Source organism: Vipera ursinii (assembly GCF_947247035.1).
Source record: "Vipera ursinii genome assembly, chromosome: 2".
Classification (NCBI taxonomy): domain Eukaryota; kingdom Metazoa; phylum Chordata; class Lepidosauria; order Squamata; family Viperidae; genus Vipera; species Vipera ursinii.
This window is the reverse complement of record NC_139513.1, coordinates 11,217,337-11,244,571: the sequence shown is the minus strand read 5'-3', so window position 1 is coordinate 11,244,571 and position 27,235 is coordinate 11,217,337. Positions and strand designations below refer to the sequence as shown.

The 27,235-nt window shown below is 47.9% G+C and overlaps 1 protein-coding gene across 6 annotated transcripts; it reads right to left on the bottom strand.

Moving 5' to 3' along the window:
• Positions 1 to 9,853: 9,853 nt before the first annotated feature.
• Positions 9,854 to 25,460, bottom strand: LOC310636493 (uncharacterized protein). 6 transcript variants are annotated; one of them, XM_083356398.1, is made up of 6 exons: positions 25,414 to 25,460; positions 21,236 to 21,310; positions 17,453 to 18,434; positions 15,096 to 15,231; positions 13,220 to 13,978; positions 9,854 to 10,251 (listed from the first exon to the last, which is right to left on the bottom strand). In XM_083356398.1, the coding sequence occupies exons 3-6, from the start codon at positions 18,206 to 18,208 to the stop codon at positions 9,863 to 9,865; spliced, it is 2,040 nt and encodes a 679-aa protein (XP_083212524.1). In that variant the 5' UTR covers positions 18,209 to 18,434; positions 21,236 to 21,310; positions 25,414 to 25,460; the 3' UTR covers positions 9,854 to 9,862. The 6 variants fall into 6 exon arrangements, with proteins under 6 accessions (XP_083212524.1, XP_083212522.1, XP_083212527.1 ...); XM_083356396.1 differs by having other exon boundaries at positions 25,410 to 25,446; XM_083356401.1 differs by lacking the exon at positions 25,414 to 25,460 and having other exon boundaries at positions 17,453 to 18,253; positions 18,428 to 18,499; positions 21,236 to 21,406.
• Between the last annotated feature and the right edge of the window lie 1,775 nt (positions 25,461 to 27,235).

Here is a 27,235-nt window from a genome sequence, read left to right as displayed (position 1 = left end):
AGAGAGCGTTACAATAGTCTAGGCGAGATGTCACAAGGGCATGGGTGACTGTACGTAAGGAATCCAGGTCCAGATAAGGCCGTAGTTGGCGAATTAGTCGAACCCGGGAGAAGGCCCCCTTGGTCACAGCTCCAATGTGGTCTTCCAGGGAGAGCTGCGAGTCTAGGAGGACACCCAGGTTGCGGGCCCTATCAACAGGGGGAAGTAACTTGTCCCCAATGTTAAGCAGTGGGACGTTCTGAATCTCCTGGCTTCCCGGTACGTACAGCCATTCAGTCTTGTCCGGGTTCAGTTGAAGCCTGTTTCTCCCCATCCATTCCCGGACCGCTTTCAGGCAGCGGGACATCACGTCTAGGGCATCACTGATATTGTTTGGAGTTGAGATAAAAAGCTGGGTGTCATCAGCATACTGATGGTACCCTACTCCAAAACTGCGAATGATCTCACCCAGCGGTTTCATGTAGATGTTGAACAGGAGAGGCGAGAGGACCGACCCCTGAGGGACTCCGCAAGCGAGAGGCCTCGGGGTCGACCTCTGTCCCCCTGTCAGCACCGACTGCGAGCGACCCTGGAGAAAGGAGGAGAACCAACGCAGAACCGTGCCTCCCACTCCCAGTCCCCTGAGGCGTCGCAGCAAGATACCATGGTCGATGGTATCGAAAGCCGCCGAGAGGTCTAATAAGACTAGGACAGAGGAATGGCCCCTGTCCCGGGCTCTCCAGAGATCATTCATCAGAGCGACCAATGCCGTCTCCGTGCTGTAGCCCGGCCTGAAACCCGATTGGTACGGGTCTAGATAAACCGCTTCATCCAGGATCTGAGGAAGTTGGTGCGCCACCACGCTCTCAACAACCTTCGCAAGGAAGCGAAGATTGGAGACTGGACGAAAGTTATTCAAAGAGGATGGGTCCAAGGTGGGCTTCTTGAGGAGAGGTCTCACCACCGCCTCCTTCAAGGCGGTGGGGAAGTGACCCTCACTCAGAGAAGCAGAGATGACCGCTAGGAACCAGCCTCGTGTCGCCTCTCGAGCTGCATAGGCCAGCCAGGAAGGGCACGGGTCCAGTAAGCATGTGGAGGAGCTTAACCTTCTCATAATCCTGTCCACTTCCTTAGGAGTTACAGGATCAAATTCTTCCCAGATGACGTTGACAAGACTGTCCATGTCTTGTTCTTCCATCTCAGCCCAGTTGGAGTCCAGACCAGTTCGAATCCGAGCGATTTTATCCAGCAGATATTGACCAAATTCCTCGGCTCGACCCTGCAAGGGTTCCTCCCTCACCTCTTGGTTTAATAGGGAGCGAGTCACCCTGAACAAGGCAGCTGGGCGATTATCTGCGGACGCGATGAGGGTGGAAAAGTAGTTGGATTTTGCCACCCTTATCGCAGCGAGATAAGACCTGGTGAGGATTCTTAGTCGCAATCGGTCGGATTCGGATCGACTGGACCTCCAACGGCTCTCTAGGCCCCGTCTCCGACGCTTCATCTCCCGGAGCTCCTCGGTGAACCATGGGGCTCGCTGGGATCTGCGCCGGGTCAGAGGCCGCAAGGGTACAACTCGGTCCAGAGCCTCCGTGGCTGCCTTTTCCCAGGCTTCCACTAAGGCTTCCGCCGAGCTGTGAGCAGGGGGTGCATGCGAGTCCCTAAGCGCTGCCTGGAACTTATCAGGGTCCATTAGGCGCCTAGGGCGGTACCATCTGACTGGCACCGTGCACCCACGGTGGGGGGTGGCAAGGGGGAAGTCTAGCCGCAGGAGGTGGTGATCGGTCCATGACAGGGGCGTAACAGTTGTGGCACCCCCACCGACATCATCACGCCACCGTCCAGACAAGAACACCAAGTCTGGGTTGTGGCCTCTCTCATGAGTCGGCCCAGAAATTATTTGCAACAGGTCCATGGCCGTCATGGAAGCCATGAACTCCCGAGCCAGTTCGGACGATCCTCCCAGGGACGGTAGATTAAAGTCGCCCAAGACCATGAGTCTTGGGAATTCAACCACCAACCCTGAGAGGACATCGAGTAGCTCGGGTAGGGCCGCCGCTGCACGATTAGGTGGTAGGTACGCCAGCAGCAGACCCAGCTGCGCCCCTGGGCCGAATCTCAGTAAGAGAGACTCACACCCGACCATCTGAGGGACGGTGGTCTCTCGCGGGCTAAGGGATTCCCTGATGATAACTGCCACTCCCCCGCCCCTCCCATGAGCCCGGGGCTGGTGCAGTACCTGGAAACCTGGCGGGCAGAGGTCAACCAGAGGAACACCCCCCTCTGGGCCCAGCCAGGTTTCCGTGATGCAGGCCAGGTCCGCATGCTCACTCTCCAATAGGTCACGAATGAGGTGAGCTTTGTTGGCTGCGGACCTTGCATTCAGGTAGACCAGCCTCAGCATGGGAGGGTGCGCAAAGTGTGAGAAAACTTTTCATTGCAAATCACAGCTAAAAATACATAGGAAATTCCATAGTAGAGATAAATCTCTTCAGTCATGCACAATGTGGGAAACATTGTGCATGAAAAGCACACCTTAGCATTCATCAGGAACTTCACACAGTCACAGAGGGGAAATCTTACAATTGTTTGGTGTGGGGAAAATGTTTTTCCTAGTCAAGTAACCTCAAATCCCATCACAGAGTACAGAATGAGGCAACAGGGCATTAAGTGTTGGGGTTGCAAGAAGGCTTGGCTCGCAAAGCAGCAGCACTATTAACTTGCCAGAATAATTACACAAGGGAAAAGAGTTAACAAGTGTTGGGGAGTGTAGATTATGTTTTGCAGAGCACAGCTAGTCCTCAGTTTATGACTGTAATTAGGAACCAATTCCCGGTCATAGATTTACAAAGTCATCCCTTGTGTTACCCATATGACAGGGTCCGATTTTATGACATCCTTGAGGTCAAAAAGCAGTCCTAAGTAGAAAGACATTCTTCCAAATTTGTATTTTCTGCAACAATGGCAATAATAATAATAATAATAATAATAATAATAATAATAATAATAATAATAATAATAATAATAATAATAATAATTGCAAATTGTGATCCGATGGCTGCAAGATTATGGAACTGGTGGTAAAAGCCAGCCGGTTGCCAAGTGCTCATAATTGGTCATATCACCCCGGGGGGAGGGGGAGCATTTTACAGTGGTGTGGAAAATCTGTTCCTTCAAATGAGACAATTGTTGTCATACATTTGTGAGTCCCCACAAATGTAGCATGGAAAATGTTTCATCCTGAAATCTTTTCAAAAAAAAAACCACCCCCAAAGCAATTCATCACTGTGGCAAAGTGAAGTGAGGAAAAAAGTTCCCTGGCCTGCGTGTTATTTAAAAAAAGGTTGTGATCTTGAGGGGGGAAATATCCTCCAGATGCCACTTAAGCCTTAGGGTCTCTTTTGCCCCCTTATCCACCCTCAATCCTCTCGTTTTCCCAATGGAAGAGACCCAGGTCGCCAGCTCCGAACTGGGACAGGAAATCTTTTTAGGATTGTAAAGAAAAACTTTTCGGCTTTCATGGAAGTTTGAAACGCATGAAAAGTCCATAACTGTTCTGTACCAGCCTGCTACCGGCCCTGCAGAAAAGGCAGGGACAACCCCTTTACAAACGGCAAGAGGCTGGAATTATGCCTGCCAAATTTATTGCTACAAAAACAAACAAGACACGAACCAAGAAACAGGAGCTTTAAGAAACATGAACCATCCGAGCGGTTGCCTTCAGCAAACCAGCCCTCCCCACGCATTCCCCTTATATAGAGTTCAGGGCGTGGCTTCTCTCTGCCTCCTTCCGAGAAGCCCCATTGCCTTCCTCTGTTTACTCCTAATTGACTGCCTCCTGCGTCGGGCGTCCTTGAACAGGGCCAGCTGTGGGTCATCATCCACGCTGTCAGGCTCACACAGCTGGGTCTCCATGGTGACCAAGTGGGAGGGGGCTGCCTGAGGGCTCTCATCAGCAAGATCTTCAACCCCCTCAGCAAGGTCTTCAACACCCCCCTCCTCCTCTGAGTCGTCCGACCCAACTGCCGAGCCCACAGGCTGACCCTGAATCACAACAATAACCTTTTTGGCCTGGGATTTTATTTAAAAAAATTTTCAGGCCACTGTGCAGCCTTGATAAAAGCATTTCCACTATCCTGCAGCCTGTTGTTAATTGTCTCCAGAGTGCATTTTTCCCGCCTTGTTCACCACAGTGGTGGATAATGCTAAGAGAGGGCTTAGCTAACTTCCTGGGCTAAAAGGGAATCATAGTTTTAAGGTCGCCCTCTGACTCTGGGGCAGCGAAGCCCCAAAAGCATCGTGGCAGCTCCCAGCCTCTCCCTCCTGCCCCCCCCTTCGACGCCCCCCCCCACTTCCAGGGAAGTCAAAACTGAAATATTTTGCAGCTACGCTTGCTTTATAAGCGAAATGGGGTGAAGTGTTTTGTGCAGAGGCTTTTCTGAGCCTGGAACAAGAAGGGATTCCAGAGGGAAGGTTAAATTCTGGCTGAGTTGTGAGGAAGGACCTGTTGATTGAAGAGAAGAAACTTGGAAATTATGTTTGCTTAAATGTGACAACCTTGCATGGAGGAGGAGGAGGAGAAATCCCCTCCCCCCAAACATCTGGGGGATCTATAGGTTAGGAAATGCACGGGGGGGGGTCAGGTAAAGGAGTTGGGGGCTCCTGGCAGACTCTGCTTCAGTTTTTTCCCCCCCTCATCCCTAGAGACCCCCGGGGTCAGCCCCTCCCTCTCCATCCTTTGTCAGGCTCCACGTGGGAATGGAGGGGGGGGGACCATCGGAGTTTCCTGTCGCTTTCTCTGTCCTGGCTTTTCTGACTTCTTTCATCCATGGATTCATCGGAAAGCCGCCTTGTTCTGGTTCCCAGAATTAAAATGCTTTGTAGTCCCAGATTCCAGACAGTTTATCTCAACGAAAATGATTGTAAGACAAATATTTATTGTCCAGGAACTCTTAAGCAAAGACTTACATTTTGCAGTAGAGACGTCTGGTCATATTAACGTATTCATGTCCATATTTGTTCATTCTCGTAGTGTAAAAAAGGAGTGGTATTTCCATCTCAGCTAAGCATTGCTAAGTATTGTTACGGATGCTATTCGAAGTACGCACAATGGTTGGTTGAAACAAAAGGCTTTGCAGCCTGGCACGTAGCCAGCATGTCCTGCAATAAAACTTTGAAACTCCTCCCACTGGCTCTATAAGATATAGGACTAACTAACAACTAGACTACATTTCCCAGAAGCCATCTCTTAAGGAAACAGCATTAACCCTGTGAATGCTAAATAACACAGTTCTTAATTCCTAAGATAGCTATAATAATGGACCAACTGACTATATACTGGTCCAGCATACATCTCCCTCTGCTCTCTCGGGAACACCTGCCCAGCTGCACTTCCAGGATCTTGGGATCCACTTTGGGGCTTCTTCCCGGCTCTTCCCACCGGCGCTCCCCCAACCTTGGCTGCGCGGAAGACTCTGCCCGCTTGGTTATGAGTGTGAAAAACAGTTATAAGTTTTTTCCCATGCCGTTGTGACTTCAAATGGTCACTAAGCAAATGGTTGTAAGTCAAGGACTGCCTGCATCCTGACTGTCGGAAGCGTTCCACGCAGAGCCCCAGTCTCCTTAGACGCTGGAATATCCACACGCAGCCATTTCCAAATCATGTCCGTTGAGATTTCCAGTAAATCTAGAAAAAGGAAGTGGGGGGGGGCGAGAGGAACCTGACTGCAGAGGAATTTCACACAAAGCGGAGATATTTCCAATAGGCAGCTTGGTGCAGTGGTTAGGGTTAGCTCAGCCAGTCTAGTGGCAGAGGGCCTAATGCAGGGGTAGGCAACCTTGGTTCTTTTATGGCTCGTGGACTTCAACTCCCAGAATTCCTGAACCAGCTATGCTGGCTCAGGAATTCTGGGAGTTGAAGTCTACTAGCCATAAAAGAGCCAAGGTTGCCTATCCCTGGCCTAGTGCAAAGACAAAGCAGCCAGGGGGATTGACTGCCTTCTCTGGGGCTTCCCCACTGACTCTGCCTGAGGGAGGTCAGCAGGGAAGGTCGCAAACGGGGATCATACCTCAGTGTGGCTCTTTGCAATGTGGTAATCGCAAACCAGGCATGTGGCGCAAGCAGGGCGGTAATGCCGGCAACTTGTGGGATCAGCCATACGTCCATTTTTTTTTCAGCACCGTCCAAATTCCGAACGGTTGCTGGATGGACGTAAACTGAGGACTACTTGTGCTTTAATCTAAACACCGTGGGGACATGTGGATAAGATTTGGGGCCCAAAGGTAACCTATTTACCTTAAAAGTATAATGTATAATGTATACATTATAGTATAATGTAGCGCATGTAGGGCTGGATATGTCATGCCAAAACTGCGCCCACCCCATTGCCGGCAATGTAAAAAAAGTCACAATACGCCACCTGACATTGTGAGTTTGACACCCCTGTGTAGCTACTTCATCTTGCCCATTACGGTCGCTCAGCTTTAATTGTGTTTTTTGTGACTGTTGAGGATAAACTATTGGAGGAAGGGGGGTTGCAATCACTTGTGCATCTCTTAAAGGCCAAGGTATTTAAATATATAAAAAAAACAGCAGGGCAGTGGAATTTTGCACCTGTTTTTGTGGAAGGTTCCAGAAGTGAGGGGTCACCACCAAGAAGGCCCTGCCTGGCGGAAACAGCCCTGAAGGAGGAGCTGCTTTTCTGGTTAAGCAGCAGTTCCCAAACAAATCATTGCAAAGCCAACCTATCTGTTTTTATCAGAGGTGTTTAACCTTGGTAACTTTAAGATGCCTGGACTTCAATTCCCAGCGTTTTCCCTGGGGAATTCTGGGAATTTAAGTCCACATATCTTAAAAGTTGCCAGGGTTAAAAAACACTGGTTTCTATGAAGAGAACCCCCTGCACCATCTCCCCCACCCAATTCTTTCCAATTGAATGTAGCTGGTTGTGCACCGGAACATAATAGCCTTTCCCACTCTGGTGTTGAAGTCCCAAACATCTGGAGGACAGCAGCTGGGGCAAGATGGCCAGACAGGCCAAACCAACAGCAAACAGCACTCCTTACTAGCACTGATTATGTTACCTAGTTAGGATAACAAAACATCTGCAAGAAAACAAGCAAGCTCAGAGAGCACCAAGGACCCCTCTTTTCAACCCTGAGCTACAAATATTCATTGATTTATTTTTCTTTAGCTGATTTTGTGCTCACACTTTTTGATTTTTCTTTATTCCCTTTATTCTTTCTTCCAAAAAAAAGAGACAAATATAGGAAGTGGAAAGAGGGGGCATATAACTAGAACAGAATACCAGCAAATAGCCCGAATCTGCAAGGATGGAGTCAGGAAGGCTAAGATTCAGAATGAACGACAAATGAACATCTTCAACAAATGCCAAAAATAAAACAAAAAAAAATGTTTCTTTCCATATGTATGGAACAAGAGGAAAGAAAGAAATGGTGGATTCACTAATGGAGGTGGCAAGAAGGTGATGGCGGAAAAGAAGAAGCAGAACTGCTTAATTCCTTCTTTGTTATCTCTCTTTAAAAGGTAAAGGTTCTCCCGCACATGCGTGCTAGTCGTTTCCGACTCTAGGGGCCGGTGCTCATCTCCGTTTCAAAGCCGAAGAGCCAGCGCTTGTCCGAGGACGTCTCCGTGGTCATGTGGCCGGCGTGACTAGACGCCAAAGGCGCACAGAACGCTGTTACCTTCCCGCCGTAGGGGTCCTTATTTTTCTACTTGCATTTTTACGTGCTTTCGAACTGCTAGGTTGGCAGAAGCTGGGACGAGTAACAGGCGCTCACTCTGCTACGCAGCCCTCGGGATTCAACCCGCCAAACTGTCGACCTTCTGATCGACAAGCTCAGCGTCCTAACCCACTGAGCCATCGCGTCCCTAATCTCTCTTTACATAAAAGGAAAAAATTAGTCCAGCATATTGAAATCAGCACCAGAGGAGACAGAGGAGGAGTGCAGATCAAAATAGGCAACGAAAGGCCTATTGTCCTATCCATTTTGGATGAGTTTAAATCTCTGGGACCTTTACACCTTGGGCACCGAAGGAAGCGGCAGATGTGATCTTGTAACTACCAACTTAAATATTTTAGAACTCCTGGAGAGGATTGGAAAAAAGCGGATGTGATTCCAGTCTTTAAAAAAAAAAAAGGTTGGGGGGACTGGATCCAGGAAACTACAGACCAATCACCTTGCCATCAATATCTTGTGCATTAGATACCAATGATCTTCTGGTGAATGAAAACAAATTTAATACCTGTGGAATCTGCAAGCCTGTTTTTCACACCCATCTCACCGTGCTGAGCCGCAACACCCATCCTCCACGTCTAGCACAACCAGTAGCACTACGATAGGTTTGCGGTTGGGGATGATGGTCCCCAGATGAAAAGAGATGCTGTAATGTTTGGGTGAAGGCCTGACCGTTGAACACAAGGTTGATTGTTTCTTTAGAAGAGAGTTTCTCAAACTTGAGAATTTTAAGACGCGTGGACTTCGACTCCCAGAATTCCCCAGGCTGGCTGGGGAATTGTGGGAGTCGAAGTCCACGCCTCTTAAAAGTTCCCAAGTCTGAGAAACTCTTAATTAGATGATTTGAACATCTCGTTCAATACTTACATTCTGTGAACATTTGTAAATTAGATTTGTTGAACTTTCACTTTCCTTTCTTCCAATCTCTTCTGAGCTTTGTCCAATGAGATCCTGAAAAGCACAATATTCAGCTCTCTGCCTCTACATTCTGTACCACAAAACAGACCCCACGCCCGAGATCACCAGCTTATGAGATCAACTCCCGTCAGCCCCAACCTACTCCTAAGATAATTGTCCCAAAGGTGCTTTTTCAGGAGGCCACTGGACGTTCTTGGTGGGGGGGTTTTTTGTTTTCGTTTTGAAGATGTTTCGCTTCTCATCCTAGAAGCTTCTTCAGCTCTTGACTAGGATGGTGGGGAAAAGAAGGATTTGTACTTCTTGCAGACAGTCGGTCATTTGCATCCTTTTAGAAAATCGTTGAGGCCACTTGGGAGGTTGATCTGTGTCTTCAGGGTCACCCGAGTAGGGCAAATGGGTGTGGAGTCTTCTTGGCTGCAGGATGTTTTTGTGCCCCGTGTCCCTTCACTGTGGAGGTCAGGCGGAGGCTGTTGGGCATGAGTTTGCGTTGCTTGCATCTCTCTACTCACTAAAAAGGTAAAGGTTCCCCCGCACATGCGTGCTAGTCGTTTCCGACTCTAGGGGGCTGGTGCTCATCTCCGTTTCAAAGCCGAAGAGCCAGCGCTTGTCCCAGGACGTCTCCGTGGTCATGTGGCCGGCATGACTGGATGCCAAAGGCGCACGGAACGCTGTTACCTTCCCACCGGAGTGGTCCCTATTTTTCTACTTGCATTTTTACGTGCTTTCGAACTGCTAGGTTGGCAGAAGCTGGGACGAGTAACAGGCTCTACTCACTGCATCTCACTTATTGTTTACATTACTCAGGTGACCCTGAGGACACAGATAAATCTCCAAGTGGCCTCAACGACTCTCAAAAGAATGCAAATAACCAGCTGTCTGCAAGGAGTATAAATCCTTCCGTTCCCCACCATCGTGTCGGAGTTGAAGAAGCTTCTTGGATGAGAAGCAAAACCCCTTCAAAGAAAAACAAAGAAAATCCAGTTGCCTCTTGGAAAAAACATCTTTCGGACAACCACGACCTGGATGATTTCCAGACACCCTAAGAAAATTGTATTAGGCATACACAGCACCTTTCAGGAGATCTTGCAGGGACGGAGAGGCAATTGCGCGATCGCACAACCTCATGTCTCCTCTCACAGCCCCCAGTACGTCCTTTAGGGAAGAAGAAGAGACTAGCCAACATGCAGACCATCTACCGAAAGCTTATTTATTGCGAGAAATAAGTGCTAATGATCTGATCCCGGACTTCCACGCCTTGAGGATCTTGCTCTACCATGTTGTCGGTCTCCAGGTACGGAGGCACGGGGACCTCAGTGTCCACCCCTTGTCCTCCATTGATGATAGGCAGCTGGCGTCTCAAGGCCATGTTGTGAAGCATGGCGCAGACGACAAAAACCTTTGCCACCTTCTCCGGGCGGAGCATCAAGCGCCCCCCAGTGGAGTGAAGGCAGCGGAACCTCATCTTGAGCTGGCCGAAGGCCGTCTCCACCACCATCCGCGTCGTCTTGTGGGTGGCATTGTAGCGCGCCACCGGCTCGGGGCCGTCGTCGGGGTGCGGGGTCATGAGGAAAGGGCGCAAAGGATACCCAGAGTCGCCTGTGGAAGAGAGGGAGCAAGTGTCAGCAGACAAGAGTTCAGGTAGTCCTCGAGTTAGGACAGCTCATTTAGTGACCATTTTGACGTTTCGATAGTGCCGAAAAAACAGACTTATGACATTTTTCACACTTATGTAACTCCTGCAGCATCCCCAGTGGTCACATGATCAAAATTCGGCCGCTTGGCAACTGACTCGTATTTATGACGGTTGCGGTGTCCTGGGGGATACCACGCGATCCCCTTTTCTGACCTTCTGACAAGCAGAGTTAATGGGGGAAGCCAGATTTTTATTTTATTTTATTTATTTTAATTCCATTTATATCCCGCCCTTCTCCGAAGACTCAGGGCGGCTTACAAGCTTAGCAGTAGCCTTCATTCTATGTATATGCCTGCTTATTAGGGCTTTCACACACACACCCAAGCGGCATTATTACAAAGTCAGCTTAATTGCCCCCAACAATCTGGGTCCTCATTTTACATACCTGGGAAGGATGGAAGGCTGAGTAAACCTTGAGTCTGGTGGGATGCGAACCTGCACTAATTGCAGGCAGCTGGTGTTACTTAAGGAGGCATTAGCCCACTGCTCCACCAAGGCTCCACTTAACAACCGGGTGACTAACTTAATAACCGCAGGGATTCACCTTAACAACGGTGGCAAGAAAGGCTGTACAATGGGGCGAAACTCACTTAGCCACTGTCTCGCTTACTAACAGGAATGTGGTGGCCATAAGTCAAGCCACAATAGGCCATTGCATCATCCCTAGGGTCATGTGATCAGATGCTTGGCAACCGACTCCTATTTATGACGGCTGCAGTGTTCCCAGGCTCACGTGAGCCCCCTTTTGTGACCTTCCGATCAGCGAAGTCAAGGGGGAAGCCCAGATTAGCCCCGCGACGAATTCAACTGCAGGGCTCACTTAACAACGGTGGCAAGACAGGTGGAAAAATGGGGCAAAGCTCGCGTAACAACTGTCTTACTTAGCGAGAGGGGTTTGGGGGCTCAACTCTGGTCTTAAGTTGAGGACCACTTGCATTAAAAGGTACAGCACACTTGGCTTTACAATGCCTCTTTCGGCAAGCTCATAAGTCAAGGCCAGCTTGTCCCAAAGGTGCTTTTTTTCGAGAGGCAGCTGGACTTTCTTCGTTTTTCCTAGAAGACGTTTCGCCTCTCATCCGAGAAGCTTCTTCAGCTCTGACTGGAGGGTGGGGAAATGGAAGGATTTATTTATTTATTTATTTATTTAATTTGTATACCGCCCTTCTCCCGAAGGACTCAGGGCGGTGAACAGGGCAATTTAAACTCCTTGCAGAAAGCTGGTCATTTGCATTCTTTTATACTCTTATTTGCGAGGAGAATAATAAAATAAATAAATAAATATTATTAGGATGATGTTGTTGGAAGGGACCCTGGAGGTCATCTAGTCCGACCCCCTGGTCAGGCAGGAAACCCTATACCATTTCAGACACAATGGCTGTCCAGTCTCTTCTTAAAAACTTCCGGTGTTGGAGCATTCACCACTTCTGGAGGCAGGTTGTTCCACTGGATAATTGTTCCAACTGTCAGGAAATTTCTCCTTAGTTCTAGGTTGCTTCTCTCCTTGGTTAGTTTCAATCTGTTGCTTCTTGTCTTGCTTTCAGGTGCTTTGGAGAATAGCTTGGCTCCCTCTTCTTTGTGGCAAGCCGAGATACTGGAAGACTGCTATCATGAGACACACACACACACACACACACACACACACACACACACACGTCCTTCTCTTCATTAAACTAAAGGTAAAGGTAAAGGTTCCCCCGCACGTGCGTGCTAGTCGTTTCCGACTCTAGGGGCCGGTGCTCATCTCCGTCTCAAAGCCGAAGAGCCAGCGCTTGTCCGAGGACGTCTCCGTGGTCATGTGGCCGGCATGACTAGACGCCAAAGGCGCACGGAACGCTGTTACCTTCCCACCGGAGTGATCCCTATTTTTCTACTTGCATTTTGACGTGCTTTCGAACTGCTAGGTTGGCAGAAGCTGGGACGAGTAACAGGCGCTCACTCTGCTACGCGGCACTTGGGATTCGACCCGCCAAACTGCCGACCTTCTGATCAACAAGCTCAGCGTCCTAACCCACTGAGCCACCGCGTCCCTTTCATTAAACTAGACATACCCAATTCCAGCAACCATTCCTTATGTTTTAGCCTCCAGTCCCCTGATCATCTTTGTTGCTCTTGTCTGTACTCTTTTTACATCATGGTGACCAAAACTGGATGCAGTATTCCAAGGTCTTATAAAGTGGTATCAACACTTCACATGATCTTGATTCTATCCCTTTGTTAATGCAACCTAGCACTATGTTGGCTTTTTTTGGCCACTGCATCACACTGCTGGCTCACGTTTAAGTGATTGTCCACTAGGACTCTGAGATCCCTCTCACAGTTGCTACTATTGAGCAAGGTACCACCTATACCAGAGGTAGGCAACCTCAGCTCTTTTATGACTTGAATTCCTGAATTCTGGGAATTGAAGTCCATGAGTCACGAAAGAGCCGAGGTTGCCTACCCCCGACTTATACTATACCTGTGCATTTGGTTTTTCTTGCCTAAACGTAGAATCTTACTTTTTTCACCACTGAATTTCATTTTGTTAGACAGCACCCAGTGTTCAAGACTGCTAAGATCCTTCTGTATCTTAAGCCTATCTTCTGGAGTGTTGGCTATTCCTGCCATCCTTCCATTCCCCACCATCCAGTCAGAGCTGAAGAAGCTTCTTGGATGACAAGAGAAATGTCTTCAAGGAAAAAACAAAGAAATTCCAGTTGCCTCTTGAAAAAAGCACCTTTGGGACAACCGTGATCTGGATGACTCAGAACCTCCAGAGACATCAAGGACTGCTTGCACTCTGGGGGATCCCCCCTTCCCACGTCCCAACCGTCCTCGCTTCAAAATGGACATCTCACCCTCCCCCCGCCCCGTTCCCCAGGAGGGGCTTACCCAGAAGCCACCCCTTCCCTTCCGGCCACGACTCCAGCAGCCTTTGCAACTGGGAGAGCTGGAAGATCCGAGCGTCGTGGACGCTCCCGGGGAACTTGGCCAAGACGTGGGTGAAGCAACCCGACGCGTCGCAAGTGGCCTGCACGTTGAGGCTGTGGAAGTTGTGGCAATTTCGGTACAGCGCCGGCATGTCTGCGGGGGCTATGATAGGCACGTGGGTGCAGTCCACAATCCCAATGACGTTGGGGAACCCCGCGATGTCGAAGAACGCTTCCCTGGTCCGTCGCAGCTCCGAGTCGGTGGTGGGAAAAGTGATGTGCTCGTGAACGTGGCGCAACATGGCCTCCAGGAAGGCATCCAAGCAACGGCTGACGGAGGATTGGGACACCCGCAAGTTATCTCCCGTCATTCTCTGGAAGGAGCCGGTGCCCAGGACCTGCAGGGCTATCAGGACCTTCTGTAACGTCGGGATGTGCCGGCGACTGGCGGAGGCCCCGTCCAGGTACGGGGCCAGGAGAGTGCACAGGTCCTGGATGGCCTGGCGGTCCAGCCGGAAGCGGGTTAGGCACTCCTCGTCCGACACCTGGAGCTCGTGGGTGCGCATCCGGATGAGGCGGGTCCGACGTGGAGGCCGTCGGCTGTGGAGCTCGAGGTTGGTGGCGTAGACCAGGTCCAGCAGGCCTTCGTCATCCGAGCTGCCCTCTTCCGGGTAGAGGGGGAGAGGGGGCCCCCTCCGTGGCTCCACCTGCCTGAGAGCTCCTGTCACATGCCACAAGCCGAGGAAGAAGGCTGCTGAGTGTTTTATAGCTTTATATATATTATTCATAATATACAGCATTTCTCTCTCCTATCATCCATCTATCTACTGGATCTATCTATCTATCTATCTATCTATCTATCTATCTATCTATCTATCTATCTATCTACTTACCTTTCATCTCTATCATCTATCATCTCTTTCTCTGCCTACGTAAAAAATATCTCTCTCTCTCTCTCTCTCTCTCTCTCTCTCTCTCTCTCTCTCTCTCTCTATCTATCTATCTATCTATCTACCTATCTTTTGTCTGTCTGTGTCTCTGTCTCTGTCTGTCTGTCTATCTATCTATGTCAGGGGTGTCAAACTGGCAGCCTGCAGGCTGGACGCATCATCCGGAAACCACGCCCACCTTGTTGCGGGCAAGGGAAAAAAGCTCTGATACGTTGCGCGATGTCACATGACATCACGAGTTTGACATGTCTGATCTATGTCATCTATCATCCATTCATATCTATCTCTACCTACCTACCTTTCATCTCTATCATCTATCATCTCTTTCTCTGCCTAACAAATATATTTGTCTATTATCTATCTATATTTTGTCTGTCTGTCTGTCTATCATATCTATCTATCTATCTATCTATCTATCTATCTATCTATCTATCTATCTATCTATCTATCTATCTATCTATCTATCTATCTATCTTTTGTCTGCCTGTCTATCTATCTTATCTATTTATCTATATCTATCTATCATCTATCTATATTTTGTCTGTCTGTCTATCATATCTATCTATCTATCTATCTATCTATCATCTATCTATCTATCTATCTATCTATCTATCTATCTATCTATCTATCTATCTATCTATCTATCTATCTTTTGTCTGCCTGTCTATCTATCTTATCTATTTATCTATATCTATCTATCATCTATCTATATTTTGTCTGTCTGTCTGTCTATCTATCTATCTATCTATCTATCTATCTATCTATCTATCTATCTATCCATCTATCTATCTATCCATCTATCTATAATGTCTATACCTTGCGATTTCATTGTTGTCCTGGTAGGTCAGCTCATTCCTCTTGGAAATTGAGCGGGGAATGAGTTGTTACCTAAATTGCTGTGTTCCTCTTCGTCAGTTTCTTGCTTGGCTTCTCTGAAAAGAGGTTCTGGCACGGCGACGGACGGAGGCTGATCAGCCTCGGCTTCTGGAGAATCCGCGTTATCCATCTCAAACAGCCCGAGCACCTGAAACAGCAAAGATCCTGTTTCAGAACAAGATCAGGAACGTACGAAGAACGGTTGCAGGAACTGGGTTTGGCTAGTCTAGAGAAAAGAAGGACTAACGGTGACATGATAGCAGTACTCCAGTATTTGAGGGGCTGCCACAAAGAGGTAAAGGTAAAGGTTCCCCCGCACGTGCGTGCTAGTCGTTTCCAACTCTAGGGGCCGGTGCTCATCTCCGTTTCAAAGCCGAAGAGCCAGCGCTTCTCCGAGGACGTCTCCGTGGTCATGTGGCCGGCATGACTAGACACCAAAGGCGCATGGAACGCTGTTACCTTCCCACCGGAGTGGTCCCTATTTCTCTACTTGCATTTTTACGTGCTTTCGAACTACTAGGTTGGCAGAAGCTGGGACGAGTAACAGGCGCTCACTCTGTTACGTTTTTAAGTTTTTAAGAAGAGACTGGACAACCATTTGTCTGAAACGGTATAGGGTTTCCTGCCTGAGCAGGGGGTTGGACTAGAAGACCTCCAAGGTCCCTTCCATCATCATCATCATCATCATTATAAATTATTATATCCAGCTGCCAGTGGAGCTGAGGACTGCCCCTGACCTCCGTTCATTCCGCCGGGACCTGAAGACCTGGCTCTTCGAGCTCTCTGGCCCAGGCTGAGGATTACCGGTAATCTTTTTAACTGGGGTTTTACTTATACAGGGATAAATTTAATTTTTTTTAAACTTGTTTTTAACTTTTGTATTTTGGTTCTTAATTACCCTGTAAACCGCCCTGAGTCCTTCGGGAAAGGGCGGTATATAAATGTAATAAAATAAATAAATAAATTACATCCACCCGAGCCACTAGAGCAGGGAGGAAGGGAATATTATGGGTCTTCCCTCTCGTAAGGAGAACTGAGGAAGCTTCTCGGATGAGAAGCGAAACGTCTTCGAGGAAAAACAAAGAAAGACCAGTTGCCTTTTGAAAAAGCACCTTTGGGACAACCGTGACATGGATGACTGAGAATCTCCACAGACACTCTTGTAAAGAGATACATCTGATGGGACCCAGCAGGCCTTCTCCGTGCCGGTGCCTTCCCTTTGGGATGTCATCCCCACAGATATTTATTTTATTTATTTACTTAATTAGTTTTATATACCGCCCTATTCCCGAAGGACTCAAGGTGGTTGACAGGGCAAAATTTAAAAGACAATATAAAAGTTGAAATAGAAATAGAATTAACATGAATTAAATTAATTAAAATAGCCCAACAAATTAAAACAACGTTTAAAAACTTAAAACCCCCTCAGTCCAGGCCAGATAGACTGACCCACCCCATTTTGACACTCTTTCGCAAGGTCCCGAAGGCCTGGTTTTACCAATGGGCCTGGGGAAACCACAGAAGAATGGAGCGTGGCTTGTTTCATTGCTTGTCGTCGTCATCCTGGGGGAGGATGGCTAATGCTTACGTTCTTTTTATGTTAGGTTTTTTTAAATTGTTTGCAAGCGGACCATAGTCGCTGACAGTGAGCGAGGAGGCAATTCTACAGCAAATACTTTGATTTTTAGAGTTCCACTCGTTCCGGCTTAATGGAATGGACCAGCGGGAGGGGAGCGGCCGGCAAGCGTGCACGCACAGCTCCATTCGCACGAGTGACGTGCACACCCACCTACCGCTCACGCAAATGGAGGGAGGGCCTACACGTGCTCTGCGCCCGCTGCTCGAGCAAGTGGGCGTGAGTGTGCGCTGACCCGGCATTTCTGCAGCCCGGTTTTGAACGCCTCACGACCGCCACGCAGAGATTGGGGACCCCTGCTCTAAACCGGCGTTTCTCAACCTTGACGCCTTTGAGATGCGTGGACTTCAACTCCCAGAATTCCCCAGCCAGCAACTGCTGGCTGGGGAATTCTGGGAGTTGAAGTCCACGCATCTCAGAGGTGCCAAGGTTGAGAAGCATTGCTCTAAATCAAGGGCGGGGCACTATGGCCCTTGTATGACTGGCTCAGGAATTCTGGGAGTTGAAGTCCACCAGACACAAAGGGGCCATAGTTCCCCGCCTCTGCTAAATAAATAAATCCCAAATTGCTCAGGAACAACGACAGAACTCGGCAGGTGCCAACTGGGTTTTTCCGGAGCGCCTCTGGAGACTGTGACCCAGGATTTAATGGGGAGGGGAGGGGGGGAAATCTAGAAGGACTCTTCTCAAGTACCCTGCTCTACATCTTCCCCTCCCCAAATTACGTTCTTACTTGCTGTTCTTTCCTCTCCACTTCCCGCTGCATCTGCAGAAAATCCTCAGCCAAGGAAGCAGCCTGAGAGCACGTCTCTGGTTCATGTTCTCGCACCCAGCTCTGGATCTCCGGGGGCAGGATGGCCAGGAACTGCTCCAGGATCAGCAGCTCCAGGATCTGCTCCTTGGTGTGCCTCTCCGGCTTCAGCCACCGGTGGCAGAGGTACCAGAGCTGGCTGCACACCTCGCGGGGACCTTCGGCTTCCTGGTAGCGGAAGTGGCGGAAACGTTGGCGTTTCATCTCCATGCTGGCCGAGTCGTCGCCCAGAACTTCTTCCTTCACCTTGACCATCCCCGATTCTCCAATCTCTCCCGCGTCCAAAATGTTAGAGGGCTCTGAGCTTTCCTCACTGAGGACTAGAGGCTGCCGGCTGGCCCGGCCACCCTTGGGCCAGAGGCGGGTCACTGCCGGCCCCTCAGCGGAGGGAGAGAATCTCTGCCGGGCTTCTAAGTCCGCGGGGCGCAGTAGATTCCTCCACCCCGAACGAGGGGAACGCGCGGCGTTGTGGTGCTCTTTCTGTTGGGCTGTCCTCGCTTTGTGGAGCCTTTCGTTTTTTTCTCGAGAACGGCGAGAGCCCGCAGCTTTGCCCCTCCACCTCTCCACTGGATCCGGCGTTTCGGATTCCTCTTCTTCCATTTTTGCTCCTCGGGGGGCTCCCTGCTCTGTGGATCCTTGGAACTGAAGGGTTGGAGTCGATCCGCGTTTTGCAGACATCCCTGGAAGAGGCTTGCAAATGGCCGCCTCTCTCTCTTTCTCTCTCTGTGCAAATGCAAGAGGTTCAAGAAGCGAAGGACTTTGACTTGGCAACTGGTCTGTTTTTCCCCCCCAGAAACGAGAGTGAGAGGGGGGGAAAGTGGGTGGAGACTTTGTCTCAAAAGTGCACACCGAGTCTCCAAACGAATTAAATCAGGGATTGATGAAAAGGCCTTTTACCTGAAGACTGGGAACAAAAGCAGAAGGAGAGGGGACTAAGAATTTCTCGCCAATTAAGTCACCCCCAAATCCCTGTTGGAAAGAAGATAACCTTTATTGTCATTTTTTTTACTGTGGGCACAACGGCACACATCAGAAATGAAATTTAGTTGCCTGCTCTCAAAGTGGAACACGTACGTGACACACACCTAAAACATACCATATACAACATACGTATATAGACCCACACCCCTACATGTGCATAACAATAAAATATTACATACTGTCCATCTTGAATATATAACGGAAGGAAGAAGATTGAGAGTTCACAAGGTTAATGTTGTAGGGAATGAAACTATGGCTGAATCTGGATGTTCGGCTGCGGATACCACGAAGCCCCCTCCTCCCAGGAGGAGGAAAAGAAGTCAACACTGCAAGGCTGGCTGGGGAATTCTGGGAATTGAAGTCCACACATCTTAAAAGTCGCCAAGGTTGGGACTAAGGGGACAAACATCAAGCAGAAAGCAATATCCTAATCAAGGAACTCTCAAGGAGAAAGCCAGGCCCTCGCCAGCATAAGCAGGGCAAAGCCCATCTCCCTCGCACTGATGACGCTACCTAGTTGGGCAATGAAACGTCTGCAAGAAAATACCAAGCTCAGAGAGCACCAAGGACCCCACAGGTTCAGCCATGAGGTACAGATAAGTCTCTTCAACTGAATAACTGCATGCCACCTTTTCCCCTCCTGACCAACTTTTTGCAGTGCTGCTCAAAAAGTTGTGATAGACTTAGCAACTCCTTTCTCAACCCCATGTGCATAGCTGCTTGGGTCAAACCAGGGACATTTTCTCTGAAAAACATGGCTTCACCTAATGTGTTACAACTCATTCCCCGCTCAATTTCCCAAAGGAATGAGCTGACCTACCACGACAACAAAGAAATTGCAAGGTATATGGACATTATAGATGATAGATAGATGATAGATAGATAGATAGATAGATAGATAGATAGATAGATAGATGATAGATAGATAGATATAGATTAGATAGATGATAGATAGATAGATAGATAGATAGATAGATAGATAGATAGATAGAGATAGATAGATAGATAGATAGATAGATAGATAGATAGATAGATAGATAGATAGATACAGAGAGACAGAGTCCTTGACCTACAACAATGTATTTAGAAGTTACAACAGCACTAAAAAAAGTGACTTACGAAGGTTTTTCCCACTTACAGCAGTTGCAATATCCCCATGGTCATGTGATCAAAATAAAACCACTTGACAACTGACTCATATTTATGACTGCAGTGTTTCATTTAACAGCTGTGACAACCAAGGTCATACAATGGGCAAAACTCACTTAACAACCCTCTCAGCAACAGAAATTTTGGGCTCAACGTGGTCATATGTTGAGGTCTACTGTTAGATTGTTAGATAGATAGATAGATAGATAGATAGATAGATAGATAGATAGATAGATAGATAGATAGATATAGATGATAGATAGATAGATAGATATAGATGATAGATAGATAGATAGATGATAGATAGATAGATAGATAGATAGATAGATATAGATGATAGATAGATAGACAGATAGATAGATAGATAGATAGATAGATATAGATGATAGATAGATAGACAGATAGATAGATAGATAGATAGATAGATAGATAGATAGATAGATAGATTTATTTATTTATTTATTTATTTATTTATTTATTTATTTATTTAATTGAATTTATATACCGCCCTTTCCCAAAGGACTCAGGGCAGTTTACAGGGTACTTAAAACATTGATACAAAAATTAAAAACAAAAAGATTAAATTTAATCCCTGAAAAAAATATAAAAAAACCTCAATTAAAAAACTCTCAGCCTGGGCCGGAAAGCTCGAAGAGCCAGGTCTTCAGGTCCCGGCGAAATGAACGAAGGTCGGGGGCGGTCCTAAGCTCCGCGGGCAGCTGGTTCCAGAGGGCAGGCGCACCCACAGAGAAGGCCCTCCCCCTGGGTGTTACCCGCCGGCAATCTTTAACTGGCGGCACTCTCGAGAAGGCCCTCCCTGTGGAAGCGCACAGGACGAAGGGAGCTTGATGCCGGCAGCAGGTGTTCCCTCAAATATCCCGGACCCAAGCCATTTAGGGCTTTATAGGTCATCACCAGCACCTTGAATCTCACCCGGAGGGCAACCGGAAGCCAATGCAGCTCGCGGAGTAGAGGTGTTACATGGGAGTGTCGGGAAACCCCCATCACAACTCGCGCGGCCGCATTCTGCACCAGCTGAAGCCTCCGAGTGGTCCTCAAGGGCAGCCCCATGCAGAGAGCGTTGCAGTAGTCTAAACAGGAGGTCACGAGCGCATGAGTGACTGTGTATAGAGCATCTCAGTGCAGGTAGGGTCACAACTGGCGCACCAGAGCAAAAGCCCCCCTGGTCACGGCTCCTATGTGATCTTCAAAATTGAGCCGTGAATCCAGGAGGACGCCCAAGTTGCGAGCCCTATCAACGATAGATAGATATGGATGGAAGGATGGACACCTACCATCTGCATTTGCAGGACAGGCTAATCTCTGTTTTAATCCCAGTTAATGGGTAACCAGGGGAAGTATGTTATAGGAACCCATCCACTGGATAACACACAGCCCCGAATTTGACCAGCTTGTGGCCTAGTCCAACACAGCTTTTTTCAGGTTTATTTATTTATTTATTTAGTTATATTTATATACCGTTCTTATAACTAACGTGCCAAAAGCTGCTAAACAATAAGCGAGAGTGTGTCGGTCCTTGCAGTGCAGTTCAGCCCATTTGCAATGGGAACTTACCTGGTTTACATACCCTGCACGCAGGCTCTTACGCCGAAATCTGACGTTTTCTGAACATTCTTACGAAGTTCACAGCTGGAAAAGGTGCAGACAAAAATGTACAGATTAGAACAATGTTTCTCAACCTTGACAACTGTACGATGTGTGGACTTCAACTCCCAGAATTCCCGTCAGCATAGGAAACACTGGGTCGGGAGGGGGGGGGGAAACCCTTGCTGCAAAGATCAAAACCCACAAAGATGGGCACCAATAAAGAACCTGCAGTTCCAATAGATCAACCTCGGATGACGTTACCTAGTTTGGTAATGAAATGTCTGCAAGAAAAACCAAGCTCAGAGAGCATCAAGGACCTCCACAGATCTCCTATTTTATTTGTAGCCTACAGTCGAAAATTGCCTGATTTAACAGCTTTTCAGGCCTTAGGACATGGGTTGGCAACTTGTAAGTTTTTCCTTAAAAAGGAAGTGGGGGATATAGCTCTTAAAACATTGGACTAAACATTCCTTCATTTGTCTACATTGGCTAGGTCAGGGGTAGGCCACCTTGGCTCGTTTATGACTTGTGGACTTCAACTCCCAGAATTCCTGAGCCAGCATGGCTCAGCTTGGAAACCTCTCCCTTTCCCCTCAGCGTGGCTGGCTCAGGAATTCTGGGAGTTGAAGTCCACGAGTCATAAAGAGCCAGGGTTGCCTACCCCTGCCTTAGGACATGGTGGGAAATCCATCTTTTATTGTCACTCGATATCCTCCACAATATTGCTTTTAAGACCTGCTTTGCTCAAGAATATCCCAGTGGTGGGATTCACTCAGTTCGCGCAGAAACGGTAGCTCATTTTTTGTTGCCCAGGCCCAGAATGGACTTCCGGAAGCGGCATCCACACAGAGAACCGGTTGTTCACATATCTGAATCCCACCACTGGAACATCCCCCAGGGTCAAACTGGGATGGATTATGAGTACAAATAAATAAAGGTTGTAGCGATAATATATAATTTCCAACGTCACCGTGCCAAGGAGTAGAAATGGACCCCCTGAAAATATCTCATCACCGCACTTTAAACCTCCACATCGCACTTGTGATTTCAACACCACGGCATGCTTCTGTATTCGGGAGTAGCACCAGATATTTAAAAACAAGCATATTCTGCCTGAGTTATTAATAAAAAGAAAGGCCCCCTTACAGGCAATTCTCAATCTAACAACCATTCACTTGGTGACTGTTTGAAGTTGCAACAGCATCAAAAAAAAGAAATAATAATATTAAAGTTGGAAGGGACTTTGGAGGTCATCTAGTCCAACCCCCTGCTCAGGCAGGAAGCCCTATATACCATTTTGGACAAATGGCTGTCCAGTCTCTTCTTAAAAACTTCCAGTGTTGGAGCATTCACCGCTGCTGGAGGCAGGTTGTACCACTGGTTAATTGTTATAACTGTCAGGAAGTTTCTCCTTAGTTCTAGGTTGCTTCTCTCCTTGATTAGTTTCCACCTCTCAGGCGCTTTGGAGAATAGCTTGACTCCATCTTCTTTGTGGCAGCCCCTGAGCTACTGGAATACTATTATGTCACCCCTGGTCCTTCTTTTTATTAAACTAAACATGCCCAATTCCAGCAACCGTTCCTTATACGTTTTAGCCTGCAGTCCCCTAATCATCTTTGTTGATCTTCTCTGCACTCCTTCTAGAGTCTCAACATTTTTACATCTTGCTGATCATCCTTGCGCTTGCAATCGTTGTAGCGTCCCACAGTCAAGTGATCAAAATTGGGGTGCCTGGCAACCCATATGTACAGATAGTCCTCGACTTATGACCACAATCGAGCTCAAAATTTCTGTTGCTAAGGGAGATATTCATTAAGGGAATTTCGCCCCATTTTACACACCTTTCTTGCCAGTTGTTAAGTGAATCACTGCAGCTGTTAAGTTACTGACACGGCTGTTAAGTGGATCCAGCTTGACTTTGCTTGTCAGAAGGTTACAAAAGGGGATCACAAGACACACACACAGGGACCCTGCAACCATCATAAATACAAGCCAGTTGCCAAGCATCTGAATTCTGATCATGGGGGATGCTGCAAGGGGCGTGTGAAAAATGGCCATAAGTCACTTTTTTTCCAGTGCCGTTGTAACTTTGAGCGGTCACTAAATGATCTGTTGTAAGTCGAGGACTACCTGGGTTGCAGCATCCTGGGGTCATGTGGTCACCATCTGCGACCTTCCCAGCCAGCTTCCCACCAGCGAAGTCAATGGGGAAAGAGGATTTGCTTAATGATCACACAATTCAGTTGACAACTCCAGTGGTCTGCTTAGCCACCATGGCAAAAGAAGTCACAAGTGCGACTCACAACCTCCTTGCTTAACAACGGAAATTCTGGTCCCAATTGCCGTCACAGGTTGAATTCTACCTGCCTTGGAAAAAGGCACAGGTGAGCTGTTTAAAGCAGCATTCAGGAAAACACCTGCAGGCATTGATTTTGACTAATTTGTGTTTTTTTTGCTTTAATAAAATGCAAATTATATACATATCTGTCCTCTCCTTAGGAAGCAGGTGTCCCATTTTGTCATTTTTTAATTACCGTCCCTGGAGAGTAAGCCGCTTAGAGTCACATGCAACAGGAGTAAATTGTTGGAAAAACTATATTTTCCGCAATTTCAAAACTGATTTGCCCACCTTTATTTACTATTTTACACCCCTTTGGAGACCTCTTAGTGAATTATTGGAAAAACTAGATTCTGAGCAGTTTGGAAACTGATTTGCTCATCCTTACTATTTACTATCCCTTTGTTCAACTTAGGACCTCTTTTTGCGATGCTGGATTTCAACTTCCAGACCGCAGCCTGGGGATGGGTGGGCACCAAGTTGATAACGGCAGCCCACCACAAACCTGCTTTGTGGCAAAAAAAACTCTTGGTTCCTCCCAGATCGGAGGAATCCACTTGGTCTTTACCAGTGAGTAGAGTTGACTTTGGTCATGGTTAACGTGCAAGTGACCGAAGTCTTGGAAAGAGCCCTTTGTGAGAGTCAAACGGAGAGAGAGCAGAAGAAGACCAAGGGATCTCCAGCACAGTAGATCCGGGGGATCTCCCAAGGGGGTTGCCCAGAGCAACTGAAGAGCTAGGAACCTTTAATCCCAGACAACAATGGTCGCAACCCCCGACATCACTACAACCAGCGTCCTTTTTAATTTTTTTTTGCAAAGCAAGCTCTCCGGATTCGGCTTTCCCTCTCTCCTATTCTCAAGCGCGCGTCCGCTCGGCGAGATCTCCCGAGTCTGATCGACGGCAAAGTCAAAAGTCGATCCGGAGAGCGATCCCCTCACCCCCTCGCAACGCAAACTCAGTTTATCCGGCCCTTCCAAACTCGACTCTTGTCCCTTTTCACCGTTTTGTTTTGGGTTTTTTTTTTTGCTGTTTTGCCCCCACCCACCCCCGGGATTCCCTTCAGCGCGGACTGCCAGCTTTCCAAATCCGCCAGGAAATCCCCCCCAAAAAAGATCCCGCACCTTTCCTTCCACCACCACCCCCCTCTCTCTCTCTCTCTTCTCCCCCCACCCCAAGGACAGAAAGTCCGGCGCAAGTGGCGATTTTTCCTCCCGGGATCCACTTCCCTTCCGGGATCCAAGCGCCCTCTTTATACAGTAGCAGCCGGATCCCTAACGCACACACACAAAAAAAGGGTCCAGGCGCGATCCGGTAGGCGAGGAGCACGGAATAGAGGGGGGAAAGGGGGAGAAGGAAGCAAGGGATCAAGAGGGAGAGAGAGAGAGGAAAAAAGGGAGGAGGATGATGGTGATGGTGGTGCACGGGGATCCCTGCCTCTCCCGCCTCGTCCTTGGCTCAGCCATTGTCCTGTGTGGGGAAGAGGGGTGAGGCCATGCTGGGCTGGCGATCGGAGCCTGGGAAGCGGGGTGCGCGTGTGTTTGTGTGTCTGTGTGCGTGCGTGCGTGCGTGCATGTGGGAAAGAAGCAACCCGCTTCGGTTTTTACTCCGGATCCGCTTCTCCCGCCTCTTGTTACTTTTATTATTATTATTATTATTATTATTATTATTATTATTATTATTATTATTATTATTATTATTATTATTATTATTATTATTATTTTTGCAAAGCCAGCGGTGGGGAAGTTGCCTTCTGTTGCAAACAACCTCCCGCCCTCCTCGCTTTGCTTGCTTGCTTGCTTACCCACCCGTGCGTCCTCCGGCACATTTCTTCGTCTCCCCTGCTCGATCCACCCTCCCACCCCTCGCCAAAAAAAAAGAAAAAGGCAAGAAAGCAAAAGAGAGGGAAGAAGAAAAAAAAAGAAAGAAAACAACTCGGATCCAGTCGGTAGGGCTCGCCAGGGCTCTGGCTCTCCCCTCCCCATCGGAAAGAGGGGCCTGGGCTCCTTTCAAAGCCTCTCGGAAAGCTCAAGTTTCTCCGTCCTCTCTGGGCAAACGCGCGGCCCTCTATCGCTTTAACCCGTCCGGCGCCAACTCCTCCGGAGCAAGGGATCCGCTTCCCCCCCCCACGCGGCTTCTTCTTTTTTTTTTTAAAAAAAAAAAAGGAAACGACGGCCGATCCCGCCCGATCCCGCCATGGAACCCGGACCTTCGAACCGGAGCCGGCGCGTAAAAGCGCAGCCCGCGGGAGCGCGCTTGGCGCGGGGAGTTTTGAAAGGCTCTCCAAAAATAAAATAAAGTAAAATTTAAAATAAATCAACTCCCGGCTTTTAAAAAAAAACAAGAGCCGGGAAAGGAGGAAGCAAGGGGCGCAGGAGAGGGTTAAACTGGAGGCGGGCAGGACTGGTAACGTTTTTCTTTAAAAAGAGAGCCAGCGGTCGGTCGAGGAGGAGGAGGAGGAGGGCGAAGGATTTAAGGAGGAAGGAGGGGGGGGGTGTTTCCCGGTCCAGACAAAGCTTTCCATTGAAAAAGCCAAAGTCCACTGAGCAGACTTAGAGAGAGCGAGCGAGAAAGGGATCGACTGACGCGGAGGGAAGGAAGGATTCCACCCCCACCCCCCCGGAGATCGCGTGCACACGAACAATATCTATATCTATATATATCTATATCTATCTATATCTATCTATATATCTGTATATCTATATATCGATAGATAGATAGATAGATAGATAGATAGATAGATAGATAGATAGATAGATAGATAGATAGATAGATAGATAGATAGATAGATGTGTAAATTACTAACAAAGAATTTAGGGAGGCTGAAATGAATTTCTGACTCATTAGTCTTCATCAGTCAGTCATACCCTTCTGAGATTCGAACCTGGGCTAATTGTACCTTAAGCAGTGTTTTTACTTCTTCTTACACAAATATATGAACTGTCCGGTGTGACTACAGCCTGTTCGATGGCCTTTGAGATAAGGCTGAAAACAGGAAATAAAGATTTGCCCCATGTTTGGGGCCTAGCAAGGTAATCTAAGAGTTAACATATGACACATATAGATATATATAGATATATATTGAGAAGGAAGGACTCACTGGAGAAGAGCCTAATGCTGGGAAAGGTGGAGGGCAAGAGAAGAAGGGGACGACAGAGAATGAGGTGGCTGGATGGAGTCCCTGAAGCAGGAGGCGTGAGCTTAAATGGACTCCAGAAGATGGTAGAGGACAGGAAAGCCTGGAGGAACGTTGTCCATAGGGTCGCGATGGGTCGGACACGACTTCGCAACTAACAACAACAACAAAATAGATATATATATAGATATTTATTTATTTATTTATTTGTTTGTTTTTATAAACCGCCCTTCTCCCGAGGGACTCGGGGCGGTGTACAGAATAAGGTAGGCATACAGAATGAACAATAGTGAAAAAAAACAATAGTAAAATACAAACTGGGACCCCAATTAGAGCTATCAGGCCAGGCCGGACTGCTGGAACAGGTAAGATATATATAGATGTAAATTACTAACAAAGAATTAAGGGAGACTACTGCCTGTTCGATGGCCTTCAAGATAGGCTGAAACAGGAAATAAAGATTTGCCCCATGTTTGGGGCCTAGCAAGGTAATT